Here is a 23,367-nt window from a genome sequence, read left to right on the forward strand (position 1 = left end):
ATAGTTGTGTGATCATAATTCCAACCAGTTTTTCAAATTTAAAAGTAAAATTGTCAATTTAACAACTAGTTATCGGTATCAACATTGTCTCAACATATCGGTATCAAATGTTGATACTGTGTTCATATCCATATCGTAGTTATCCATATTAGGAAGAGAGAAAAACAAAAGAAAAAATATGGGGATATATGATATAATGTGATAAGGAGTAAGATAAAGAGAAAATTGTGTGAGTGTCTAGTGTCTACTATTTGGTTGTCTAAGAAATCAGTATTCATTCCAGCACGTATGGGATAAAATGCACCAGAATCCAAACGGCATCATACTATCATGCACAGGACAAAAATATCCATTGAAGAAAAAAAAAGTAATAACTTGACACCATTCTCACTATATTAGTCCAACACCCAAGACTTTTACCCTTCAAACCGTGAAAAAAAATCCAATTATCATTTCATTATATTTCGCTACTTCATGGCTGGAGTCAGAATCAAATTGGATGTGCCTTACATGGTAGCTTCCACTTCAGGATCATTTTCTATCTGTGCAGCAGGCGCGTTATTGTTACCCCTCAAACGTGAAGATACATTATCAATGGCCGAATTTAGTTGGCTTATCTTTTCGTTCAAAGTCTCCCTGGTCCTCTGCTTTTGGGAACAACATAACAAAATCATAACAAACTCAGCATATTCCAATTCAAATGAAATAGAATATTAAATCTAAAACCAATGGAAGCAAGCCTAATTACCTCTAGTCCTTCGTCATAATATATTGGTCTCTTGGCCTTGCGGAATCCATATTCATCTTCATTTAGCAGAGACCTTCTGATCTGCATCAAAAAATAAAGTCAATACCTAAACTTACAAGTATTTTAAGAGCCTTTAATATGGAGTCAATGATATCTTTAGAGTAAATAGTGATAAAAATAACAGCAATACAACAATAAGATGGATAATGCAAAGATGAATCTTTGCTAAGAGAAAAATATGTGTCTATGTGATGATAATATGACTATAATTTTAAGCCATTTAAGTGTTTCTAAGAGAACGCTCTTTGGACTTAAGATATGATGATAAGCCTACATTCAGCAATGGAATACTTAGTAGCATACTTTGTACTTCAATATCATTAACCATATTCCAAATAAAAGCAAAAAGTCCACTCATTCTAGTCCTCTCTTAGAAAAAACAAATTGCGTCCTCAGATTAAAAGTAGTTAATGAAATGAAACAAAGTGATGTAGCGAATAATGAGGACTCCATTGTAGACTCAGTCATGTAATGACTGGTCACTGCATCTCTTTATTAAAAGTAGTCATCTCTCACATGGTTAATCTGTCTTCCTTTTTCTTTTTGAATATTATAATCAAGCTTATTCATCATACAATAATTTCAGTTAAGCTTGCTAGACATAATAAATTTAAAATTAAGAAAGGAAGAAATCACCTGGGGAGCAAAGACGTAAGCTAGAGTTCCAAAAACAGCACCACCCAGAAGAAAGCCAGCAACAAAATCCCCACCTCCACCTCCTTTACTATCACTGCACAAAGGATACTGTGGATAAAAGGAACTATAAAGCTTTACATAATCTTCCAAAATAAGCAACCAATAAGATGAAGTAACGTTCAAACTCCAACCATTACTCTTAGCATTTAAAAGACAATTAGCACTAAAATTTCCCCAAATATCATGAAATGAATCACTAGTGTCCCTATTTTTCTTTTGATTCATTATACAGAGAAAGCAGCTTCAAATGCCCATCTATCATTTGTTTTAAAATTCATAATATAATCTACATCGAAAAAATGAGAAGCGCCTAAATTGCAATAAAATAAGGTGAAATCAGAACATTTTAGTGCAACAGACAATGGAAAGAAACTTGAACAACATCATTCCTTCCTCACTTCTGGTCTTTCATTGACAAAATGCAACCCAAAAAACTAGGGTCCACAAGATTATTCTATGATTCATTAAGCATCAAAGATAAACTAGAACTACATAAGGTTAAAAAGACTTGAATGAAATATTCTGATTGATTATTCCATGAAGCTGAGTACATATATATATACAAGAGTTTAGGGATAGCTAAATAAGGAAAAGATCTATCCTAATAAAAGATAAAATATACTAAATATATTTATTCCCTATTTATTTTATCTACATATCTCAACACTCCCCCTCAAGTTGGAGCATATAAATCGTATGCATCCAGTTTGTCACATATATATTTTATCCGGGGACCTCGTAAAGACTTGGTAAAAATATCAGCCAGCTGATCTTGAGAGCAAACAGAAGAAGTCTTGATAGTACCACAAAGAATCTTCTCCCTAATAAAATGACAATCAACTTCTATATGTTTTGTTCGTTCATGAAAAACCGGATTAGAAGAAAGATGTAAAGCTGACTGATTGTCACATACTAAGTTCATAGGAGTAATCGCACAAAACTTCAACTCCTGAAGTAAGTGCTTCAACCACAAGAGCTCACACGTAGTATGAGCCATAGCACGATACTCAGCTTCGGTGCTTGATCTAGCAACAACACTTTGTTTCTTACTCTTCCAAGAGATGAGATTTCCACCAATAAAAACACAATAACCAGAGGTGGATCTCCTATCACCTGCATCACCTGCCCAATCCGCATCTGAATATCCAGTAATACTAGTATGACCTCTATCAGTATAAACAAGACCTTTTCCAGGCGACCCTTTTATGTATTGAAGTATCCGAATAACAGCCTGCCAATGACTCTTACAAGGAGAGTTTAAAAACTGACTGACAACACTAACAGAGAATGATATATCAGGCCTGGTCATTGTGAGATAATTCAACTTTCCTACTAACCTCCTATATCTTCCTGGATCAGAATAAGGCTCCCCCTGGTTAGGCAGAAGCTTCACATTAGGGTCCATAGGAGTATCCGCAGGCTTGCAGTTAAGAAGGCCTGTTTCTTCCAAAATATCAAGCGCATACTTTCTTTGACAAATAGCAATGCCAGACTTTGACTGAGCTACCTCAATCCCAAGAAAGTAATGCAAAGATCCAAGATCCTTAGTCTGAAAATGCTGAAACAGGTGCTGCTTAAGAGCTTGTATGCCCTCTTGGTCATCACCGGTGATTACAATATCATCCACATAGACAACAAGATAAATGAACGTCTTTGAGGATGAACACCTAAAGAAGACTGAGTGATCCGCTTCACAACGAACTAACCCAAACTGCTGAATAACATTGCTGAAACGGCCAAACCAAGCTCGGGGTGATTGTTTCAGACCATACAGAGACTTTTGCAATTTACAAACTAGTCCTGACTCCCCCTGAGCAATAAACCCCGGTGGTTGCTCCATATAGATCTCTTCTTCCAAATCACCATGTAAGAAAGCATTTTTAATATCCAGCTGAAACAAGGGCCAATGTCGCATAGCAGCCATGGCCAAAAATAAACGGACAGATGCCATCTTTGCAACTGGTGAAAAAGTATCACTATAATCCAAGCCATAAACCTGAGTGTACCCTTTGGCAGCAAGACGAGCCTTCAATCGATCAATATGTCCATCAGGGCCTACTTTAACATTAAAGACCCAACGACACCCAACAATAGATTTCCCTGCAGGAAGAGGAACAAGCTCCCATGTATTATTAGACTCTAAAGCTGTCATCTCGTCAATCATCGCTTGACGCCAACCTTTGTGAGATAGGGCCTCCTGTATAGTCTTAGGTACAATAATGGAAGATATGGTAGAAACAAAAGCGTAGTATGCAGGGGACAAGCGATGATATGAGAGAAAATTATAAATAGGATGAGGATTACGAGTAGAACGACTACCTTTCCGAAGGGCAATGGGCAAGTCAACAGGATCCGAAGCAGGAGAGGAGGCTGGATGAGGAACCAAATCACATGTCTCATTTCCTGCAGAAACTGAGTCGTGGGGCTCATCCGTTACAGTACGTCGTGGGCGACGCTCATAAGTAATGCGATAACGAGACATATCAGGAGCTGGCGCTGATGGAGTGGAAGTGTCTGCTTGAGGAGTAACGACCGAAGATGGTGACATAGACACTTGAGGAACAGGTAAAACCACAGGAAAGATATCTAGATCAGATTGTTGACCAGTTGTAACAAAGTAAGGTGTATCTTCAAAGAACGTGACATCTGCAGAAGTGTAGAACTTATGTGTGGATGGAGAGTAACACTTATACCCTTTTTGAACACGAGAGTAACCTAAAAAGACACATTTGACAGCCCGAGCAGACATCTTATCACGACCTGGTGAAAGATCATGAACAAAGCAAGTACAACCAAAGACACGAGGCAGAACACAAAATGAAGATTCCCTAGGATACAACATGGAATGAGGAATCTGATTACCCAAAACAGATGATGGCATCCGATTTATCAAATATCCTGCAGTCAAAACAGCTTCACCCCAAAACTTTAAAGGTGCATTAGCATTGATCAATAAAGTACGAGCCGTATCCACAATATGTCTATGTTTTCTCTCAGCTACCCCATTTTGTTGGGGTGTATGTGGACAACTAGACTGATGTATAATGCCATGAGACTTCATAAAAGAGTTAAAGGAATCAGAAAAATACTCTTTAGCATTATCACTTCGCAGAACACGAATTTTCTTATCAAATTGAGTTTCAATTTCATGACAAAAATTTTAAAAGATACTAAACAACTCAGATCTATCTTTCATTAAAAATATCCAAGTACACCTGGAGAAATCATCAATAAAACTGACATAATACCTATATCCTAAGATAGAAGAAACACGACTTGGACCCCAAACATCAGAATGAATGACATCAAATGGATGTAGGGCCCTTTTATTGACACTACTAGGAAAAGACGACCTAACATGCTTCCCAAGCTGACATGACTCGCATTCCAAAGACTCTAACTGCGACAAGTAAGGCACCATCTTCTTTAATTTGTCCAAACTCGGATGTCCCAGACGACGATGAAGTAAACTCGGAGACTCAGCAGCAGCCGCACAAATTGCAGAAGATGGTTGTTGTAGATAATAGAGACCATGTGATTCAGATCCTGCTCCAATCATCCGTCCCGTACTCCAGTCCTGTATAAAGAAGGAATCAGAGGTAAAAGTTATGGCACAACCTAATGATTTGGTTAATTTACTGATAGAAATAAGATTAAAAGCACATCCCGGAACTAATAGAACAGAACTCAAAGGTAGTGTAGGAAGAGGAGATGTCTGCCCAACACCGGTGGCTTGTACTTTCGAGCCATTTGCAAGGGTAACATGGTGTGTAGTTTTGGGTGAAGATAAGTTAGAGAAAAAGGAAGGATTACCAGTGAGATGATCTGAGGCACCGGAATCCAAAACCCAGGATCCAACAGGTGTAGAATGAGAGTAACAAATTGTAGAATTACCGGTTTGAGCAACAGTTGCTGACGAAGATGATCGTTGAGCGCCCTTCAGCTGGAGATATTCCTTGTACTCATCAGCTGAGAATGAGTGGTTCTTTGCACCATCAGATTCAACCTTGGACTCCATAGACTGTGCGACATTAGCAGTTTTGTCTGGAAACCCAACTAGAGAGTAACAACGATCCTGTGTGTGTCCATCCCTCTTACAGTAAGAACAATGGAGATTTCCTCTACCTCCTCTTCCACGTCCACCACCTTTACGACCACGACCTCGACCCCCTGACTCAAAAGAATTTGATATGAGATTCAATCGAGCTGAAGTGGCAGATGAAGGAACACGAAGTAAACGATTAATAAGCTCCTCCGCTGTAGGAATATTGGGATTAGTAAGGGTCTGGTTTCGAACAGATTCCAGATCCTTATGGAGACCATGCAAAACAAACACCATGAACATATTGTCAAGTTTCTCCAGCACCTTCTTCAAATCGTCATTAACCAGCATTGACTTCAGCTCCACAATGGTAGATTGTGCCTTATTCAGGTAAGACGGCAAATTAAGATCAGTCATCTGGAGATTTGCCAAATTACGTACTGAATCATACAACCGCTGAATATCATTAGCATAGATGTCCTGTGCCTTTTTCCACACATCATAACATGTTTTGTAGGGACGAAAGTGAACAATCAGTCTAGGTTCAATTGCCTGGTATAATAAAGAAACAAGTTGATAATCAGCCTTCTCCCATTCCTTCTTCTCAGAAGCATCAATATCAGCACACTTTTTAGTAAGGTGCTCGGACAAACCTTGACCCAAAAACCAGATCTCAACAGCATTGGACCAATCTAGATAATTTGCCTCATTCAACTTCTCAGCATTGTAAGAGTTAGCCTTATTCAACTTCTCAGAAGTGATAACAGGAGTCCCAGAAAAAGCAAATGAGATGAGACTCTTCTTCTCACCCTTGGGAGACTTATCCTTCAGCAAATCCTCCATGAAGAAAAAGAACAAACAGAGACAGGGAAAACAACCGCAACCAAACAAATCCAAACACACTTCAAACGAAAGGCTCACTGACTGGAACAGGCCAAAAAACAGAAACAAGAGACCTCAAACACAGAAACGAACCACAGAAGAGGAATCCTGGAATAAAAACAAGCAAACCCAGAAAAATTGTCAGCGGCGACCGGCGGCGACGGCAGCAGCTGGCGGTGGCGGCTGATCACGACACAGTGGTGGCAGCAGCGGACTATGGTAGCAGCAGCCAACAGCAGTGGTGGCGGCCGGTGGTTGCTTCCGGAATTCTAACTGGTAAAAATAAGGGTTAGCCTACGATGGCTGAAACCCTAAACTAAACTAGTAAACCAGAGGGAGACTTGAATCAGAAAGCTCTGGTACCAACTTGAATGAAATATTCTGATTGATTATTCCATGAAGCTGAGTACATATATATATACAAGAGTTTAGGGATAGCTAAATAAGGAAAAGATCTATCCTAATAAAAGATAAAATATACTAAATATAGTTATTCCCTATTTATTTTATCTACATATCTCAACAAAAAGAAACACCCATCTGTGCACTCATGCACATACACAATAACACATGTCCCAAAGAATTTAAAGCATAATAACCAAAATATTGGACCTAATATTTTTGTTTTTTTAGCTTTTAACAATCATATAAATAAAAAGACATCTGGACAATCATATAAGTTTAGGATTGGGCAAGCCTCAGCACAACAGTAAGGTTGCTACCATGTGATTTTGAGATCACAGGTTCGAGCCGTGGAATCAGCCTCTTGCAACAATGCAAGGTAAGACTGCCAAAATTAGATCCGACCCCTCCTTGTTCCTCGCGCGTAGCGGGAGCGGGAGCTTAATTTGTCAGCTTGAAATTTCTAATAATCCCAAAAATAAAGTGATCTCAAAGTGGCAGCATACCCGTATTCTGCCCGAATCGATGAGCTGCGGTTCCTCCTGCTGACATGGTTTGATTTCCTTTGAAAAGTCAACTTAGGTCCAACTCCAGATGAATTATGTTTGGTTAACCACAACTCAGGTGGCTTAAGATGAGATCCACCTACTCATTAACATCATCAGAAACACAGATTAATCTAACACGTTTGCTCCGATATTACATTTCACAGTTTTGCTGAATTCGTTGATGGGAATATAAGCACACAACAAGAATCAAAGAAATGAAAATTAAGAAAACCATTTGAAATAATTGGGGGAATAAAACCTAGAAATGAAAGTGAGTACTAATGAGTGAAGTGCAAAATAGTTGATTATACCTGAAATCGAGAATGGCGCGAAAGAAGTCGCCATGAGAGAAACTGCGACAGTGTAAAGTTTGAAGAGAAGAGAGGGAGAGACAGCACTGGCGTGTAGTTATCGGGGAACAACGACGTTCATGACCACAATTTTATGTTTATTTATCTGCAGATTAATTAAATTAGACAAAAAATAGTATCGTTTTTAAATAATTTCCCAGTAGCATATTACATCATAAATTTGTTACTTTTTTCTTTTATTTAACATAGACTTATAATTAGAATTTAATCATTAGTATACATTGACCATTTTACACTTACATACAATATCTCTTCAATTTTTAGTATTTTTCATTTAAATATAGGATTTAATTTGTGTACATTGCGTTTTTTATAAGTGCATTTTATAATTGATCGTCACGTCAGAATATAAGCTTTTAATTTAATGAAAATAAAAAATTTAATTACTTTTAAATATGTGACATTAAATTATTGAATGTTGGTGTAAAAAAGTTCTATACTAAAAAGTACATTAAAATTAAACTCTAGCGAATTGTAATTAGATGACAGTGAGTATAATCATGGACGGGCCTAAAGTGTCTTAGAAATGAGGCGGTTCTCCTTGAAATTTTTTTTTCCTTAATAACATAGTATATTGATGTAATATTAGGGCCTTATAATTTTTTCTACTTTCTAATTTAACATTTTTTATTTTACTTAATATTAAAATTTTGCCCTTTTATCAATTTTCCTGGTTCCATCGTATAATTATTAAAACTAATGATTATTCATTGATAGACAATGTAAGTATGTTTACATGTATATCAAAGGTTGAATCGAATAGGCCGAGCTAGCTCGAAAATCAGGATTAAAATAGACAGAAGGTAAGTTAAATATTAAGAAAGCTGCATATATTACAAGAAAAATTGGTGCTATAGATATTTTATGCAATGGACGATTAGGATTTAGTTTTCCGTTTGGCTTTGGATGCTATTGGTATTGGGCACAGAAGGAATCAATTTGTAATCCATAATGATTCTGAGCGCTAGAAAATTTGTTTTATCGTGTGTTTTGCTCCATGGAAACGTTGTTGGAGAGATAAGGAGAATTAAGCATGAGACCGTGCACCAATTGTGCCAGCAGCACTGAAGACCAAGAGAGCCCAACACTATAATTTTATCAAAAATCTAAAGACATTGAGTTTATGAGTCATTAATCAATGTGAGACTCCAACTCACACTTAAATTCTCAACTTGGGTTACAAGCAGTGGCGGACCTACCACAGGGCTTGGTAGGTCCAATGCCCTGGCTCAAAGTAAAAAAAATACAAATTTCTTTGGACTAGGTAGGTTTTTTTGCCCAAAAAAAAATTAAAGAAAAGACAAATTTATAAGTAAATGCAAAGTTCAGGGACTTAATCATAAAATTTGCTTAGGCTTCCTAAAATTTCTAGTTCCGCCACTGGTTACAAGAGGTGATAGCATATCAGCATAATTCTTCTTTAATTGGTGCCTTAATCAACGACATTATATTATTAGGTAGTATCCTCCTCCTTCTTCCTGGGTGAAGGTTAATTGTGATGGTTCTTTGAAGTCAGAACAACAACAAAATCATTGTTAAAATTGTTTTCAATATTATTTAAGTTTTTATGGGTTGCAATGAGAATCACAAGATGGTCAAACAAATACTCCTCCTAACTCATTGTTCCATTTGAAAGTACAAGCCAACACCTAACCGTCCCATGTGATCAGCAAATCTGACAGCGTGAAGATTCTTCAAATTAGACAAAGAACAGCACTTTTGCATCCATCTTAATTGGAGAATAATCTTTTCAGCAACAAACAATTGATTAAGATTAGGAAAGACAATAGTTCTATTAGTTGTGTTCCACATTATTATGACCCATCTTGCAATGCAACATGTGCTCTTTTTTTTTGAAAGTAACATGCGTTCTTAATTGGTATTGTTAGTTATTATATTTTTGTATAATATTAGTCACTCTGATATTAATCCTGCTGAAATTAATATTCCTATATTCTTGAGGGGATCACGACTTGGAATGTAACAAGGTTTTTATGTGGCATGTTTATCAGCTAATTTGGGATGAGATGAACTTTACAGATGTGTAGGCCAGAAATCATGTTATAGGATGTAGCTAATGATAATAATGATATTGATAATTTTCGACCACACATTGGTAAATGGAAGTAAGGTTTCATTGAATTTTGATTACAAGAAAACTGGGGGTACGTAGTGGTTGGTTTGCAACAAACATAATTAATGAGAGTGCATGTGATTGCTACGGTAACTTGGGCAGGGAGGCAGAGCGAAGTTGTTGAATCAAAGCCGTCAAGTGAGAGTGAGATGATCCATTCTGTTGCACAACCGTCCTAGCCACCTGAGCAAGTTTGTGTGTTCTGTTTCTGATTGACTCTGCTTCTTCCCCCACCATTATACGATTGATTGCCCTCTCCACAGCAGAACTCGTTATGCTATCATCTCCCACCACTCTAGCCCATTTCTTAACCCCAACTGGGACCCCAATTTCAAGTATCTCAGTCACAAATTTTTCATTGTAAAATTGCTCTGCACACACAGGCCAAGTCACAATAGGTACACCAGCACACACTGCTTCTAGTGTGGAATTCCATCCGCAGTGTGTCACAAACCCCCCTACAGCTTCATGGTCCAGAATCAACACTTGTGGCGCCCAACCCCTGATAATTACTCCCCTGCCTTCCATTCTTCTCTCAAATCCTTCTGGCAACCACTCCACATCCTGGTCCTGAGAGTGCTTGCTTCTCCTCACAACCCATATGAATTGATGTCCAGAAGCTTCAAGTCCTGTTGCTAATTCTTTCAGCTGAGTTTCACTGAAGTTTGCAATACTTCCAAAGCAAACATACACCACTGAATTGGGTTTCTGAGAGTCAAGCCAATTGAAAAATACTCTTTCTTTCAACTCATCATCAATGGAACCTTGCTTTCCTCTCTTGTGCTTGTGCTTGTCCAAGTTGTCCTCATCCTCCCCACGGCTGCATAGAGAAACCGGTCCTACGTACCACGCTTTCCTTCCCAGCACTTGGTTGTAGTAATCTGCGTAGACCTGCTCAAGTTCATAAAAGCTGTTAACAACCACTCCGAAGCTTGTGACCTCTGATTCGATGATGGCATTCACTATTCTTGCCCTGGATTCAGCTTCGTCGTCGTTGCTTTTAATGTAATTAGGCAAAGACATCCTTGCCATTGTTATCTCCTTGCCGCCACCGCCAGAGGGTTTGGGAAGATGAGGAATGACAAAGGGATCTGCATCAGAAGAAACATTGTCCTTCTCGTGAGGCTGGTAAATGCGGACGCATTCAGCGGCGCACAATGCAAACACACCGGTGGCGTGAAAGACAAGCCTTGGGATGTTGAATTTAGCAGCAGAGTGAGTTGTCCAGGGGAATAAAGCGCTGGCAACAAGGCAATCTGGATGCTCTTGGAGGAGGAGGTGTTCCAAGGGCTGTTGTAGCATGGTGGCTGCTTTGTGGAAGTCAGGCATCATAGATGGGGAGGGGAGAGACTCTGGATTTTCACATCCTTCTGGTAACCCAGCCTCTTCACATGGGAATTTGATGATTCTGATTTGTATCTTGTTATTTGCATGAGCTCCTTCTCCCCATTGTATCGTCCTAGAAATAGTAGGTGCGTTCAGCGGGGTGGTCACTATGGTTGCCCTCACCCCTCTTCTACTAGCAAAGAGTGTGGCCATATCACACATTGGTATCAGATGTCCATGGCCCAGGAAGGAAAAAAACAATATGTGTAGTTCTCGATCCATCGACCTCTAATCAGATGTTGCACTTGCTTGCACACTATATATATTTATATACAACAACAAACAAATACACACCACATGCATTCTGATTAGGATTGAATTACTTTTGATATTTTTATCTATTTAGTTAAAAACAAAAAAGAGTTGGGGCTCTTCTCAGAACATGCACATGCTAATTATGGCAAGAGTTGGCCCTTGCGCCGTCATGCCAATTGTCAAGCCTTAAATATTGTTACCCCTTTGGACAAAACCGCAATAAGGTTGAAAATCACATCCCTTCACTAACCTAACTCATGGCCACATTTTAAAAGGAGAAAGGGTGTTATATTTTTCATAACATTGAAAGTGTGGTTAGTTGATTTCTTGTTGAATTGTAGATTTCTGAGCAAGCATATAGCACAGATATTACTTAATTGTACTACTCATAAAGTTTGTCTGCTTAATGTAAATCTCGTTTGGGCACCCTAGTGACATCACATCTTTGACAAAAAAATTGTGAAACACAGGGAAGGAAAACACAGCGGCGGCAGGGCAACAGTGCCATTCGGATTTGCCCTTCATAATCATATACAGTCATCTTGAGGACCAACCAAGCACTGAGATCATGGAACTTACTTTGATGAACTTTAACTTCTAGAATAAATTATAAACTTGTTTGATAATTAAGTACTTACCATTACCAAGAAGAACACAGACAAAGGAGCCAGGAACAGAGGAAACAATGCCATAAAAATAGTCATCCGCAAGTTCCTAGCAACATTTGTGAAATTATACCGGCTTGAATTCTCTCTATTTACAAACAGCCGTAACTATGCATTTTGAAATCAAAAAGCTAAAATAAAAACATGTATTTGACAGAGTTGGAAAAAAGAAAAAGAAAACTTATTGACCCTTGTTTGGACAAGGGCTCCTTTGCATAGAGGCAGGAAGATTATCTTTCATTCAGGATGGACTATCCTGAACAAGATAATTTACCTGACAGGAACTATATAGCAGCATATTTATTTGTCTGTGAATCTCCCAAAAAGGAGAAACGGGGTATTCACATGGTTACCATCAACTTTTTTGTGTTCCTTATTTGAAGATGGGAATGACAGAGAAAGAGAAAGAGATGCAGCATCCTCCTGCTCATCTGCCAAGCTATCTGCAGGGTTATTTTTTCTCTCTACTGCCCCAACTAGGAAAGGCAGCATGCCCTTAGGGGCAGGTGGCGGTGGTGGCGGAGGTTTTGTTTCACCGCCTAATGCAAGCTCTAGATTTGGAATCCCATCTCGAAATCGGTCAGCATGAAGCCCTTTCAATGGCATGCTATTCAACAACTTTGAGCCACTAATGTTCTGTGTATCAACAGGAAAGAAGGTTCTTTCCATCGTTCCCAAGTCCTCATGGATGATTTTTTCATAACAAGCTTCTTCACGTCCTTTATCCCCCCCAACTGAAGAACCGGAACCAAGATCATTTCCAAGAGATGTAAAACTTTCCTGGAAAGAGTCTCTGCCGCTATAAATCCCACCAGAAACCGTTTTAAGTTTCTTGCTAGAACTTTCTTCTAATTTGCCACCTACCTCATTTCCGTGCATTTTCTGACAACTTCCTGTTGAAGCCTGCATAGCTGTGTCAGACAGGTCACCCTGAAAAGTTGCCTCCAAGTCAATATAATGGTCATCTTCTTTCAATTTCCTCTTCAGCCCTTGCTTATTTTCTTCACCTTCTATATTCTCTGAAATTTTATCCTTACTAATATTGCTTGGAGCATCTAGTTCTTGGTCTTCAGCAGTTGCCTCCAAGTCAATATAGTAATCATCTTTTCGTTTACTCTTAGACCATTGCTGATCTTCATCACTGCTCATTCTTTCTGAAACTTTATCCTCACTAATAATGCTTGCTGAAACTGTTTCTTGAATGTCAATAATAGTTTCTTCCAAATCAATACAGCGAGCATCTTCTTTCTGTTTCCTTTCAGGCCTTTGTTGGTCTTCATCACAATTCATTTCCTCCAAAATTTCATCCTTACTAGCATCTCTTTCTTGGTTGCCAACAGAAGGAATTGTCGAAGATAGGACATTCTCTTGCTTGACAGAAACATCAAAATCAGAACTTGTTTCAACAGTCCTACTACTTAAGCTTGTCCCCATTGTTTCAGGAGGTGTAGCCTCTCTGCAGTGTCCGTGTTCTAGTACACGAGCTTCCTGCATAAAGCCAAAACATCTTTTAAGAAACCAAGAGATAATTGGCAGCAAAGATGACACCTAATCATTGTAAAAATGGTTTGTCAATAGTGATCTTAAGGAACGTGTAGTTCACAGCATAGCTAACTAGTAAAAAAAAGTTAGACACATGCGAGGGTATTCAACTCTGAGAATTCATCCTATACAGTATACACAAGCTTTCCACTAATTGGTTTCTCCCCCTCAAAGAAACGGTCAACTGGGCCTCATATCAGTATTAACTTACTACTATATTTATGTATTCAGCAACCCTGTTTATCTTCCCTTTGATATAAATTCATAAAATGTTAACATGGTAATATTGATACATAATAGCGTCAAAGCTACATTAATTTTAGACATAAAACTGAGCAGCGAGAAAATCTCATTCTAGAACCGTCAAAGTTGAATTAAAATTGAATAAAGTAACCTCCACATACTATTCAAGGAATAAAAATAGCTATCTTCTAACTACAATACTATTTGCTATTAGGGGGGAGGGGTGGACAATGATCAGATCACAATGTTGACACAACAAGTGCATGTATCATGTGTGTAGACTTTTTTCAAGTAAAAAAAATTAGCCAGCCAAATTATGCATTTAAGGATAAAAACATACCAGGGACGAAACAGTGGGTTTCATTTCTTGACACAACAGGTTGTTGCTTCTTGGAACCCTTGATGTTGACCCGGTGTCAACTCCATTATGTAGTTTCTCTAAGCTTAATCGGGAACCACCATGTATCTGGGGATTGCTAATATTCCTACTTACAGTAATCTGGCATTGGTCTGTGGGAGTGGATGGGAGAAGGGCATTGCATGCTTTATCACAATTAATTGATCCTTCATCCATGCACTTTGGTGAACAGTGCAATTCAGACAAGGTCAAAACAGCAGTTGAAGAAGTCACAACTGGCATTGCATTCAAACTGGGAATGCAAATCTTTTTTGCAGAATCTGAATGATTGATCTGCCTCCCCCTAAATACGCCCCATAAGAAAAACAACATGTTCCACCCTGTCAAAAGATAGGATTCTTAGCAGTCTAAACATAATGGACAATGCACTGGCTCACCTATTCTGTGCTAAAATTCTTCTTTTTAAGAAATAAAAATAAAAATTAGAACAGGGATAGCAAGAACCCAACTCATGACAACTTGGATACAAAGGCTTGATTCACCTATCAATACAAACATAAAGGAGAACTATAGCACAAAAGCTAGACATTGTGGTGTGACTTGTGAGAACCAAAATTCCACATCATAATCTCATACTTCCAATGTGGGACTCAACTCCCAAACCTTGAGATTGGATCCTAACATTCTACCACACTGCACAGTTCCCGCATCCACAAAGGCTGACTGTGTCACTGTGCACTTAATAGGTGAAGGCTCACGAATGATTCTATATGTAAACCTACTAATGATTAAAAGGTTGGCCAAAGGTTGGCCAAAACTTAGCACTAATGGCACACCAACGCTTACTGAATGCCTGGTCAAAATATTGGTTTTGACCAAGTCCAAATTTATTATAGCACAATCTCATTTTTGCAACCATAACACATTTCATTTAAATTGTTCTTACTCATAGTTCTGATATCTTATAGAGCAACATATAGAACTATAACCCTGAATCAAAATGAATGGGGAATGCCAATTGGGCATATGACCAAGACTTACCAAAAGGACACTGCAAAGTGCACTTAGACAGAAGCGTGCTACTCTTCGTAAGAGCATATTCTCAAACAGTATTTCCCCTAGACATTTCAAAATTGCATATGAACTGAATTTTGGCAGTCCATGAACACTGATCAAGTCATAAACTTCAACAACCCCAAACCCAGAAATATCAATTGCAAGTTGCTTACAATGTAAAAAAGTGTGGAATAACTTCTTACGTTGTGAATTTTCAGGAAGCTGATTGGACGGGAATATGAGCAGTTCAACACCATCAAAAAGTCCTTTAAGTGCTAAATCATTTCTAGCCATGTGATCCAATAGGCCCTTGTAGTGTCTCTCGTAACTGTATTAGAACATCACTAAAAGAGTCAATTATTACAACAAGGAAACAAAGACAAATTTGTGTTTCATGGCCTACTGCCAATATAAGAATGATATTCATACACTTGCCTTTCAACATCTCTGGCAAAGAAGTAAAGAGCAATATTATCTTCACTAACACCACCATGATGAAATTGTGAAGGCCATGTGCTCAACCGAGAAACTTCGCTGAGGGAAACTTTGGGTAGAAACTTGGTCACTACCTCAAGAACTTTGGGCGAAGCACAAGAGGATAAATGTGCCTGAACTCCTGTACATAAGTCAGGGGGCTTTTCATTTCTATGCACTTCAAAGACACCCCTGCATGCAAACAACAAGGCTCATGTGTAACACACTAGATAGCCAAACATGAAAAGTAATACAGCAAGGAAAATCCAGAACTAAAGACAAACTAATTCCTCAGACGATGTTTCTTACTGCCAGATGTATTGATATTCGGGAAAAGCCAACGTCTTTGAAAGAACACTTGAGGTTGCCATATCTTTATCAGATAAGTCTCTCACTGAAGACTTTCCAGCAGTAAGCCCAATAAAATCTGACTTTCCTATTTCGGTACAAAGATCAGATGGACAAGATTTAAGTTGCTTTAAATCATTGGCAGATGAACATTTGGAAGAGTCAGATGCAGAACTCTCAAGAATTTCCAGTTGCTCACGGGTTTCTTCAGCAGATATACTATTCTTTGGTGATCTAGAAACCAACACTTGGTCTTGCAAAGTCACTTCACAGTTTAACTCTCTTCCTGATGTGGAAACTTCATCAGTTTGATTAGGTACTTCTTTCTTTTTGTAAATTTCAGGCCTTCTACGCAAAGCAGCTTGGATTGCAGCTTTCAATCCATTGCCTTTATGCATCTCCTCTTTTAAACTACTTGAGGCAGTGACAGATTTTTCAGCACCAGATTCTTGTGTGGTACCAGCAGTGCAACATTCCAGAGAATGACCGACTTCCTTACATTTTTTACACAATAAGCTTTTTGAAGCAGCAGGAACAGCGGGCCTTACACGATCATTATAACTATTTCTGGTTTTCTCTACCTGATTTGCTGTTTCTCGTGATCGAGGCAGCACATTTTGTAGAGCTTCATCAACACTGGGCGATGTTCTCTCTGTCATTTTCAAAGTGAACAAAATAAGAAATATTTTTTACAGAAAGACACAATCTATTTCTGCAAGATTCCCTACCTGAAACTAATACAAGGGCACACATAGATGATGGATTTATTAAACTGAAACTAAGATATCAAGCGCAGCAAATTGACCCCCCAAAAAAGAAGTGAACAAGAAAATACTATAGCAGGAATGATATGTATTATGCTTATAGTTGAGATCGCACCTGCGCTAACTTGAGGATCCAAACTTCTACGGCTTAAATTACTCATTGACTTTGATAATGCACTTTTTCTTCCATCCTGATTAACCCTCAACTCTCGATTGTTGTTAACTGCTGAAGGGTTAGTGGTTTCACCACGAGGTGTAAGCTTTTCACCCTTAGTGGTGGAAACAGAACTAGCCACAGGTCGATCAGTTCGAGACAGAAATTTCCTCTCAAATGCACCTGATTCTTTTAACTGTCTAGATCCTTTTAATTCTTGAGCAGTTGCAGACTTGGGCAAAGGTGTTTTAACTTTTGATTCAGTTGAACTTGATCGGCCCAAACTTGGCGACTTGAGTAAAGTTGATTTGCTAGTCATCCGTGTAGGCATCTCCCCATTCTTAGAAGTATGTTCGTTAATCCCTTTCGTTTTTGGGGGAATAACTTCATCAACAAGTTTGACTCTAGGCTTGGAACTTAAGGTGTTGGATGAATTAGACTTCGACAATATACCTATTTATAAGAACAAAAAGTTGTGCTTTAAATGAATCAAATCACAAAAGACATGATGCCATGGAACAGCTACTTGAAAGATCATAAGGCACAAAGAATAAAAAAACAGCAGTGAAGTATTACACATGAAAGATAAACACATACTCTTTGGTGTTTGACCCCGGGGGACAATGGAAGGAGAACGAGTAATCGCTGCGTCATCAGCACCAGAGTGGTTCCGAATAGGCATTAGATGACCAAGCTTTGGTTTTAATTTATCTGAGCTCTTAAATGAAGGCTCACGTGAGAGTGGAACTAATTTCTTGGGGCTTGATGTCTTTGGCGATCCTGCGCTTAATTCAATAGCTTGCCTTTTGGTTGCTGGAGGGGCTACTAGTTCGATGTTATCTAAAAGTCTTTTGCCGGAAACTTGTGAAGTTGAACAAACTTTACTGATCTTTTTTCCTTCAACATCTGAACCACAAATTTCAATTCCACAAATATGTCAGCATACAATAGATATAGATATGGGTGCCTGAATGCTTATGCTACACTCAACACTCAACTCACTCTTACCTAGCTTCTTTTTTTCAGTCTCCTCTGCATCTTTGCATTCTTCACATAGCCAATCCCCTTCAGGGACTTTCTCTAGCATTTCTCGCATGCAGTACCTGGTTCAAAGATATAGTAATGGAAACACTCATTTAAGTGAAAGGGATTTGCAACAATATAATTGAAACTAAAAACAGATCAGGTGGAAGTTACTTATACATACGTGTGCTCTGCACCATCACTGCACCGACAACATATGGCAAGTAGATCCTCACGGCCAGCATCTCCACAGATGTCGCACACCTTTACCTATTTTCAGTCAATGCAATAAATAATAGAAGCTGAGGTTAATCATCTCCCCAGAAGCCATTACAGTCCACTCCTCCCATTTTCACCTCAATCAAGTTTAGTTTCAGCAAATAATACAAACTAACATAAATGAAAGGGAGGATACTTACATCATGTTCCACAACATCTGATTCATCACTCTCATTTTCAGATTGAGGTTCCTGCTTGTCAGGTGATTTAACCAGCTCTTCAGTTTCCTCATGCTTTCCATCATGGACTGAACTTTTATAATCTTCACCATTAGCATCACAGACATCATCATCATTTTCTGCCCCTGACTTTGGACATACGTTTGGTGAAACCTTGACAGTACTGTCAATATGGCTATCCTTATCGGCAATAGATTTTTCACCAGAAATAATAATAGGTGTCATCTCTTTAGTTAATGTTGAACTGAAATTCTCAACAGAGCATTCTGACAACTTTTCTGGGATACGAGAACACGAATCCCTTTCCACATGCATTAAGCTTGGATTAACTGAGAGAGATTTGCCACTTAGAGATTGTACATACTGCTTTTGTACCTTAGGTGAACTATGGCCAGTATCTGGATCTTTATAAGATGGAATCTCCAAGCCAGATGTGTCGACAGATGGAGCACTTCCAGATCCTTCTGGCTCTAAATGACTGACTGAAGCTGAACTATAAGATATATCTATTCTGTCCGCATTCCTTTGATGGCTATTATTCACTAAATTAGTATCACAGGATCTACTTATACAAGATGTGTTGTCATCATGACATTCTAAGTGCTTGGGATCCCGATACTTATTTGACAACAACTGTCTACTCTCAGCATTTTCAGACGGAGAATCATGACTTGAATTGACACTCAGCATATTGCTGGTTTCACTGACAGCATGCTGCAAGCTTTCACAAGCTCTGCTCCCAAGAGAGGAGGATACATTATCCTCATTTACAGAATACTGATTATTAGCCTCCCCTGAGCGACAGTTTTCATCAGAAAACTCTTCAGCCTTAGACCCCATGAGAGCACGGTTAAGATGCATACAAGATGAACAAGGAGCTGAGCACACGTTACAATTCCCTGATTCAAGCCTCATATCAGTATTCTGAATCATGTAGTGTTTTGACAAACTTCTTTCCAGATTCAGGTGATAGATACCTAATCAGAACAGAGCATAAGTTAAAGAGAGATAAACCTTTGTCTCAGACTCTGACTAATTCATTTTACAAGGTTAAGGATCCCTCCAATGTCAAAATTTTGCTATGTATGTCACTGCACATGACTAACAGTAACAAAAAAATATATATCACAAACTCAGAAGCTGCAACCGGGTTAATGTTATTATATTTGTGAAACATATCTTAGAAGTTCACTAAGTAGTCTTAATTTTTTTTCTATTATGTTATCGTGCCAGCCATGGATTTACACGAATATCTTCTCACATTTTCTCTAAGCACGTTTTAAGGTTTGGGCCAAAAAAAGAAGTGTATTTGAATATACTGTGATGCTGCACTTTATAGCCAGAGTTTCTAATCCATATTACTTTTATTAAGTCGGATTATTATTTAGGCTTGTGGATTTTTAGCTAATAAATTCTTAAGGAGGCTTCTTTGTCAATCACACAGAGAAAAGAGCACTCTCCTGGGCTAATGACCTTCATTTCTGTTTTTATTTTTCCTTTGAAATGCTTCCTCAGGGGAAATCCAAACTCTCAAACCAAAGCATTTGACAAGGTTCAAACAATGCCATGAAGTCCTGTTACGAATCATGTCAACTGATAGACCTTTAAATCTATTAATGGTTTGATCAATAGGTCCACTCTACACATTCCAAAACCACCTACGACAAGATTCTACTATCTTTTCTAAAATGGGATCCATCCTGACTAATTTTTTTCTGATAATCTCATTTTTAATCTTACCTTGTTTTGTATGATCACTCATCCGTTATAACACTCACATTTCTACAACATTGAGCTTACATACCTATCAGCTCTTTACTGCCCAACATTCGATCCATATTACATTGCAAGTTCTATATCTGTCCTGATTCTCAAGCAGAAAGAAAGATGAAGCCTATGACTAAAGCCAGAAACAAAATTTTGCCACCGTACAATTCGACATTGATCAGGCACTTCTCAGTTAGGAGAATATGAAATAATAAAACATATAAACCAAAATGGATACCAGGCCCAATACGCACACAGGAAACATGTATATTCGCATGTGATATATGACTATAATTCAGTTTAAAGATGACACTATAGAAGTGCCTCCAATCTTCCATTCTCATGACTTTTGCATTATCATTGCTAACAAAATCAAGATTGATGGCAACTTGTCATGAAAAATGTTAATAATAGGACAATAATGCAATTCATATGTGAATGCTCTTTCAGAGATTCAAAACAATAATGAATGGCGATAAAAGAAGAAAAGGAACATATTGTGAATTACCCTTGTTACATCAGAGCATGTAGTCCTGAAAATCATATCGATCGATCACTCTAGCCTGACTCCCTAGCATCTGGAAACTCCTGCTCAGTACTGATCTGATGCAGACAACACAATCAAACCATGTCAACAAATACAGCCCCAACTTTTTCAACAAAATTAAAGGAGCTATGCAAGTATCAAATCATAAAATGCTTCCATTAGTTAACAAAACCCCTTTCCATTGACAAAATCAAACCCTAACCTAGAGCAACACACTAGATGGATTAGAGAATGAATAAGTATCTAACTTTTCCATTGTATTCATCTCAAACAGCTGAATAAAAACTAAGAAACAAGTTGATTCCAAAAAACAAAATTGAAAATTAGAATGAATGATGGAATCAAAAACCCTAACTGGGAAAAAAATCACAATCCCCTAACATTGAAACCAACCAACCATCTCAGTGGCATTACCTTGCGATGGATCGTTTCCGATGGCAACAAAGAGAAAAGTAACCCCCTACGATTTGGTTTGGAGTCTGATGAGGAATTGAGAGAAGAAGCAGATGAGGAAGCAATAGCATGCACTCAAATCACACAGACACGGGATCTTATTCAACAAATCTCTCTGTAATTATTTCAATTTTAAGCACAAATAAAATAAAAATTACTACTCATCAATCATCAATCGTATGAATCAATTTTCTTCCTTCTTTTCTCTGTGATCTGAACAAATACAAAAAATCAAAATGGAGCATTTTTTTCATGAGAATCCAAATCCATCTAACCCAGCTGGCTTAAAACTGAAACTCACTGCTTTTTCAGTTTCAGTTTTTTTCTCTCTCTCTCTCTCTCTCTCTGCAATTTCAATTTCTGTCTATTGCTGAAAATTTCTATTACACTCCAAATTTTCCAAATTAAAATAATTATTTATTTATGGCTTGAATTTGAGGTTTTTTTTTCTGGATGAATTTTTTTTATGACGATTGGATCATTTACTACTATTTATTATTTCGTAGAACTTTGGGCTGCGAAGTCAAGCGGAATGAATGCAGCCTCCCGCACGTGTAAACTAGGTGATACGTGCGAGTTTAGTTTATAATCAACGCGTGAAAAAGGTGCGCGTGAGGATGACGTGGCTCTTTTACTAACGCCTCTCACTGCCAGGCGTCCGTGCTTCACATTTTAATTTTGTATTATATCCTTAAATTAAGTTTATTTTTTTAAACTGAACGGTTTGGATCGGTTCGTTCATCAGTTTAGTAATAAACATGTATATACGGTTCATATGAGACTACAATCACATGTGATTCACAACTTAACAACACATAAAAATTGCAAATGATCAATAACTCACTTAGTAATAACTTAATCACAAATCCAAACAATGCATAAATGTTTAAAGCAGTGTTTAATATTAGTATCATTGCAAATTAATAATAGAAAAGAGAAAAATAATAAGTCCAACGTAAACAATATTTCTTCAAAACATTTTTTCATTCTCAGCAATCTTCTTCAAAACACTTAACATGAGTATTTATTCATGTCCTACTTTTAATCTATTTTAATAAATATATATCATCAATTCGGTTGTTTGGTTCTTCGGTTTTTAATTTTTTGAACCGTGAGCCGAACTAATCTTATTTGGATCATTTTGAATTGAATATTAAAAAAACCGATCCAATTTAATTGGTTCGGTTTGGTTTGTTGGTTGAACACCCCTAGTTAGGATCAAAAATTATTTTAAAATACTAAAATAGTAAGATATCTGACCGGATAATAATAATTATTATTATTTATTTAATATTATGATTTGCTGAAAAAGTAAATATAGTACATGATAGAAAATAATCATTACTATTATTATAATTAATATGGACATATAACAATACTGATTTTGAATAATGAATTTATGGTTGAGCTTATCTCATTTGATGATATTTTCACTTTCGGCTGTTGAATATGAGTGGTTATCTTCTTTGTGACTTGTTTCAAAAAAAAATCTTCTTTGTGACTTCATTTCTCTCATATTCCATGATAGAAGATTTGACGACTTCGTGTACCCGAGTAAATGAAGTTCCTGTTGTGGTTGATCTTACAAAGGGGCCATTTCAACCAATGCTCATAGATTTCGTTGTTCTATTACTGCAACATGCATTAGGTGTTCTTCATCATTAGAGAGCTGAGCATTTTACAATGTCTAAGGGATGGTCCCTATTCCAACTTCGAATTTTGAGGTGACCCATGGTTCTTCATACGAGTTGCCACTAATCTCTTGATGTTAGATATAAATGTTGATGATCCGTGTCTTATGGGTGACACGTTTTTAATTATTGGTTGTGGAGGTGTCATTCATGAGCATGGTGGCTCTTGGATTGTTGGTTTTAGGGTAGGGGTGATGCTTTTTTTGGCTGTATATTGTTGGCAATGAGGTGACTTGGAAGCTTGGACCAAAACATTTGTTTTGTGAATTAGATTGCCAAGTTATGGTAGAATTGTTGAAC

At 37.8% G+C, this 23,367-nt stretch overlaps 3 protein-coding genes across 5 annotated transcripts; all 3 read right to left on the reverse strand.

Annotated features, from left to right (window-relative positions):
- Positions 1–250: 250 nt before the first annotated feature.
- On the reverse strand, positions 251–7,827 carry LOC130741351 (uncharacterized). Of its 2 annotated transcripts, none has more exons than XM_057594224.1 (5): positions 7,690–7,827; positions 7,337–7,475; positions 1,445–1,538; positions 749–829; positions 251–644 (listed from the first exon to the last, which is right to left on the reverse strand). In XM_057594224.1, the coding sequence occupies exons 1-5, from the start codon at positions 7,721–7,723 to the stop codon at positions 507–509; spliced, it is 486 nt and encodes a 161-aa protein (XP_057450207.1). In that variant the 5' UTR covers positions 7,724–7,827; the 3' UTR covers positions 251–506. The 2 variants fall into 2 exon arrangements, with proteins under 2 accessions (XP_057450207.1, XP_057450206.1); XM_057594223.1 differs by having other exon boundaries at positions 1,445–1,568.
- Positions 7,828–9,862: 2,035 nt separating this feature from the next.
- On the reverse strand, positions 9,863–12,052 carry LOC130741354 (scopoletin glucosyltransferase-like). Its single transcript, XM_057594227.1, has one exon. It carries the CDS (start codon positions 11,489–11,491, stop codon positions 9,968–9,970), a length of 1,524 nt encoding a protein of 507 aa, XP_057450210.1. The 5' UTR covers positions 11,492–12,052; the 3' UTR covers positions 9,863–9,967.
- A 136-nt stretch (positions 12,053–12,188) lies between these two features.
- LOC130741353 (uncharacterized) lies at positions 12,189–21,768 on the reverse strand. Of its 2 annotated transcripts, none has more exons than XM_057594226.1 (12): positions 21,338–21,768; positions 20,885–20,979; positions 18,571–19,508; positions 18,336–18,421; positions 18,137–18,231; positions 17,726–18,034; positions 17,090–17,581; positions 16,172–16,862; positions 15,824–16,054; positions 15,592–15,716; positions 14,315–14,712; positions 12,189–13,677 (listed from the first exon to the last, which is right to left on the reverse strand). In XM_057594226.1, exons 3-12 carry the CDS (start codon positions 19,468–19,470, stop codon positions 12,490–12,492), a joined length of 4,515 nt encoding a protein of 1,504 aa, XP_057450209.1. In that variant the 5' UTR covers positions 19,471–19,508; positions 20,885–20,979; positions 21,338–21,768; the 3' UTR covers positions 12,189–12,489. The 2 variants fall into 2 exon arrangements, with proteins under 2 accessions (XP_057450209.1, XP_057450208.1); XM_057594225.1 differs by having other exon boundaries at positions 18,571–19,586.
- Between the last annotated feature and the right edge of the window lie 1,599 nt (positions 21,769–23,367).

This window comes from Lotus japonicus, chromosome 2 (genome assembly GCF_012489685.1).
Source record: "Lotus japonicus ecotype B-129 chromosome 2, LjGifu_v1.2".
Taxonomy (NCBI): domain Eukaryota; kingdom Viridiplantae; phylum Streptophyta; class Magnoliopsida; order Fabales; family Fabaceae; genus Lotus; species Lotus japonicus.

Excerpts from the sequence above, each read along its gene's own strand:
- LOC130741351 (XM_057594223.1), bottom strand. The coding sequence starts at position 7,723 with ATGGCGACTTCTTTCGCGCCATTCTCGATTTCAG. Across the intron at positions 7,476-7,689 it reads CGCGCCATTCTCGATTTCAG|GTGGATCTCATCTTAAGCCA; the intron begins GTATAATCAACT and ends GTTAATGAGTAG. Across the intron at positions 830-1,444 it reads CTTACGTCTTTGCTCCCCAG|ATCAGAAGGTCTCTGCTAAA; the intron begins GTGATTTCTTCC and ends TTTTTGATGCAG.
- LOC130741354 (XM_057594227.1), bottom strand. The coding sequence starts at position 11,491 with ATGGATCGAGAACTACACATATTGTTTTTTTCCTTCCTGGGCCATGGA.
- LOC130741353 (XM_057594225.1), bottom strand. The coding sequence starts at position 19,542 with ATGATTCAGAATACTGATATGAGGCTTGAATCAGGGAATTGTAACGTG. Across the intron at positions 16,055-16,171 it reads GAATATCAATACATCTGGCA|GGGTGTCTTTGAAGTGCATA; the intron begins GTAAGAAACATC and ends GTTTGCATGCAG. Across the intron at positions 14,713-15,591 it reads GCTTCCTGAAAATTCACAAC|GGTGGAACATGTTGTTTTTC; the intron begins GTAAGAAGTTAT and ends ATCTTTTGACAG.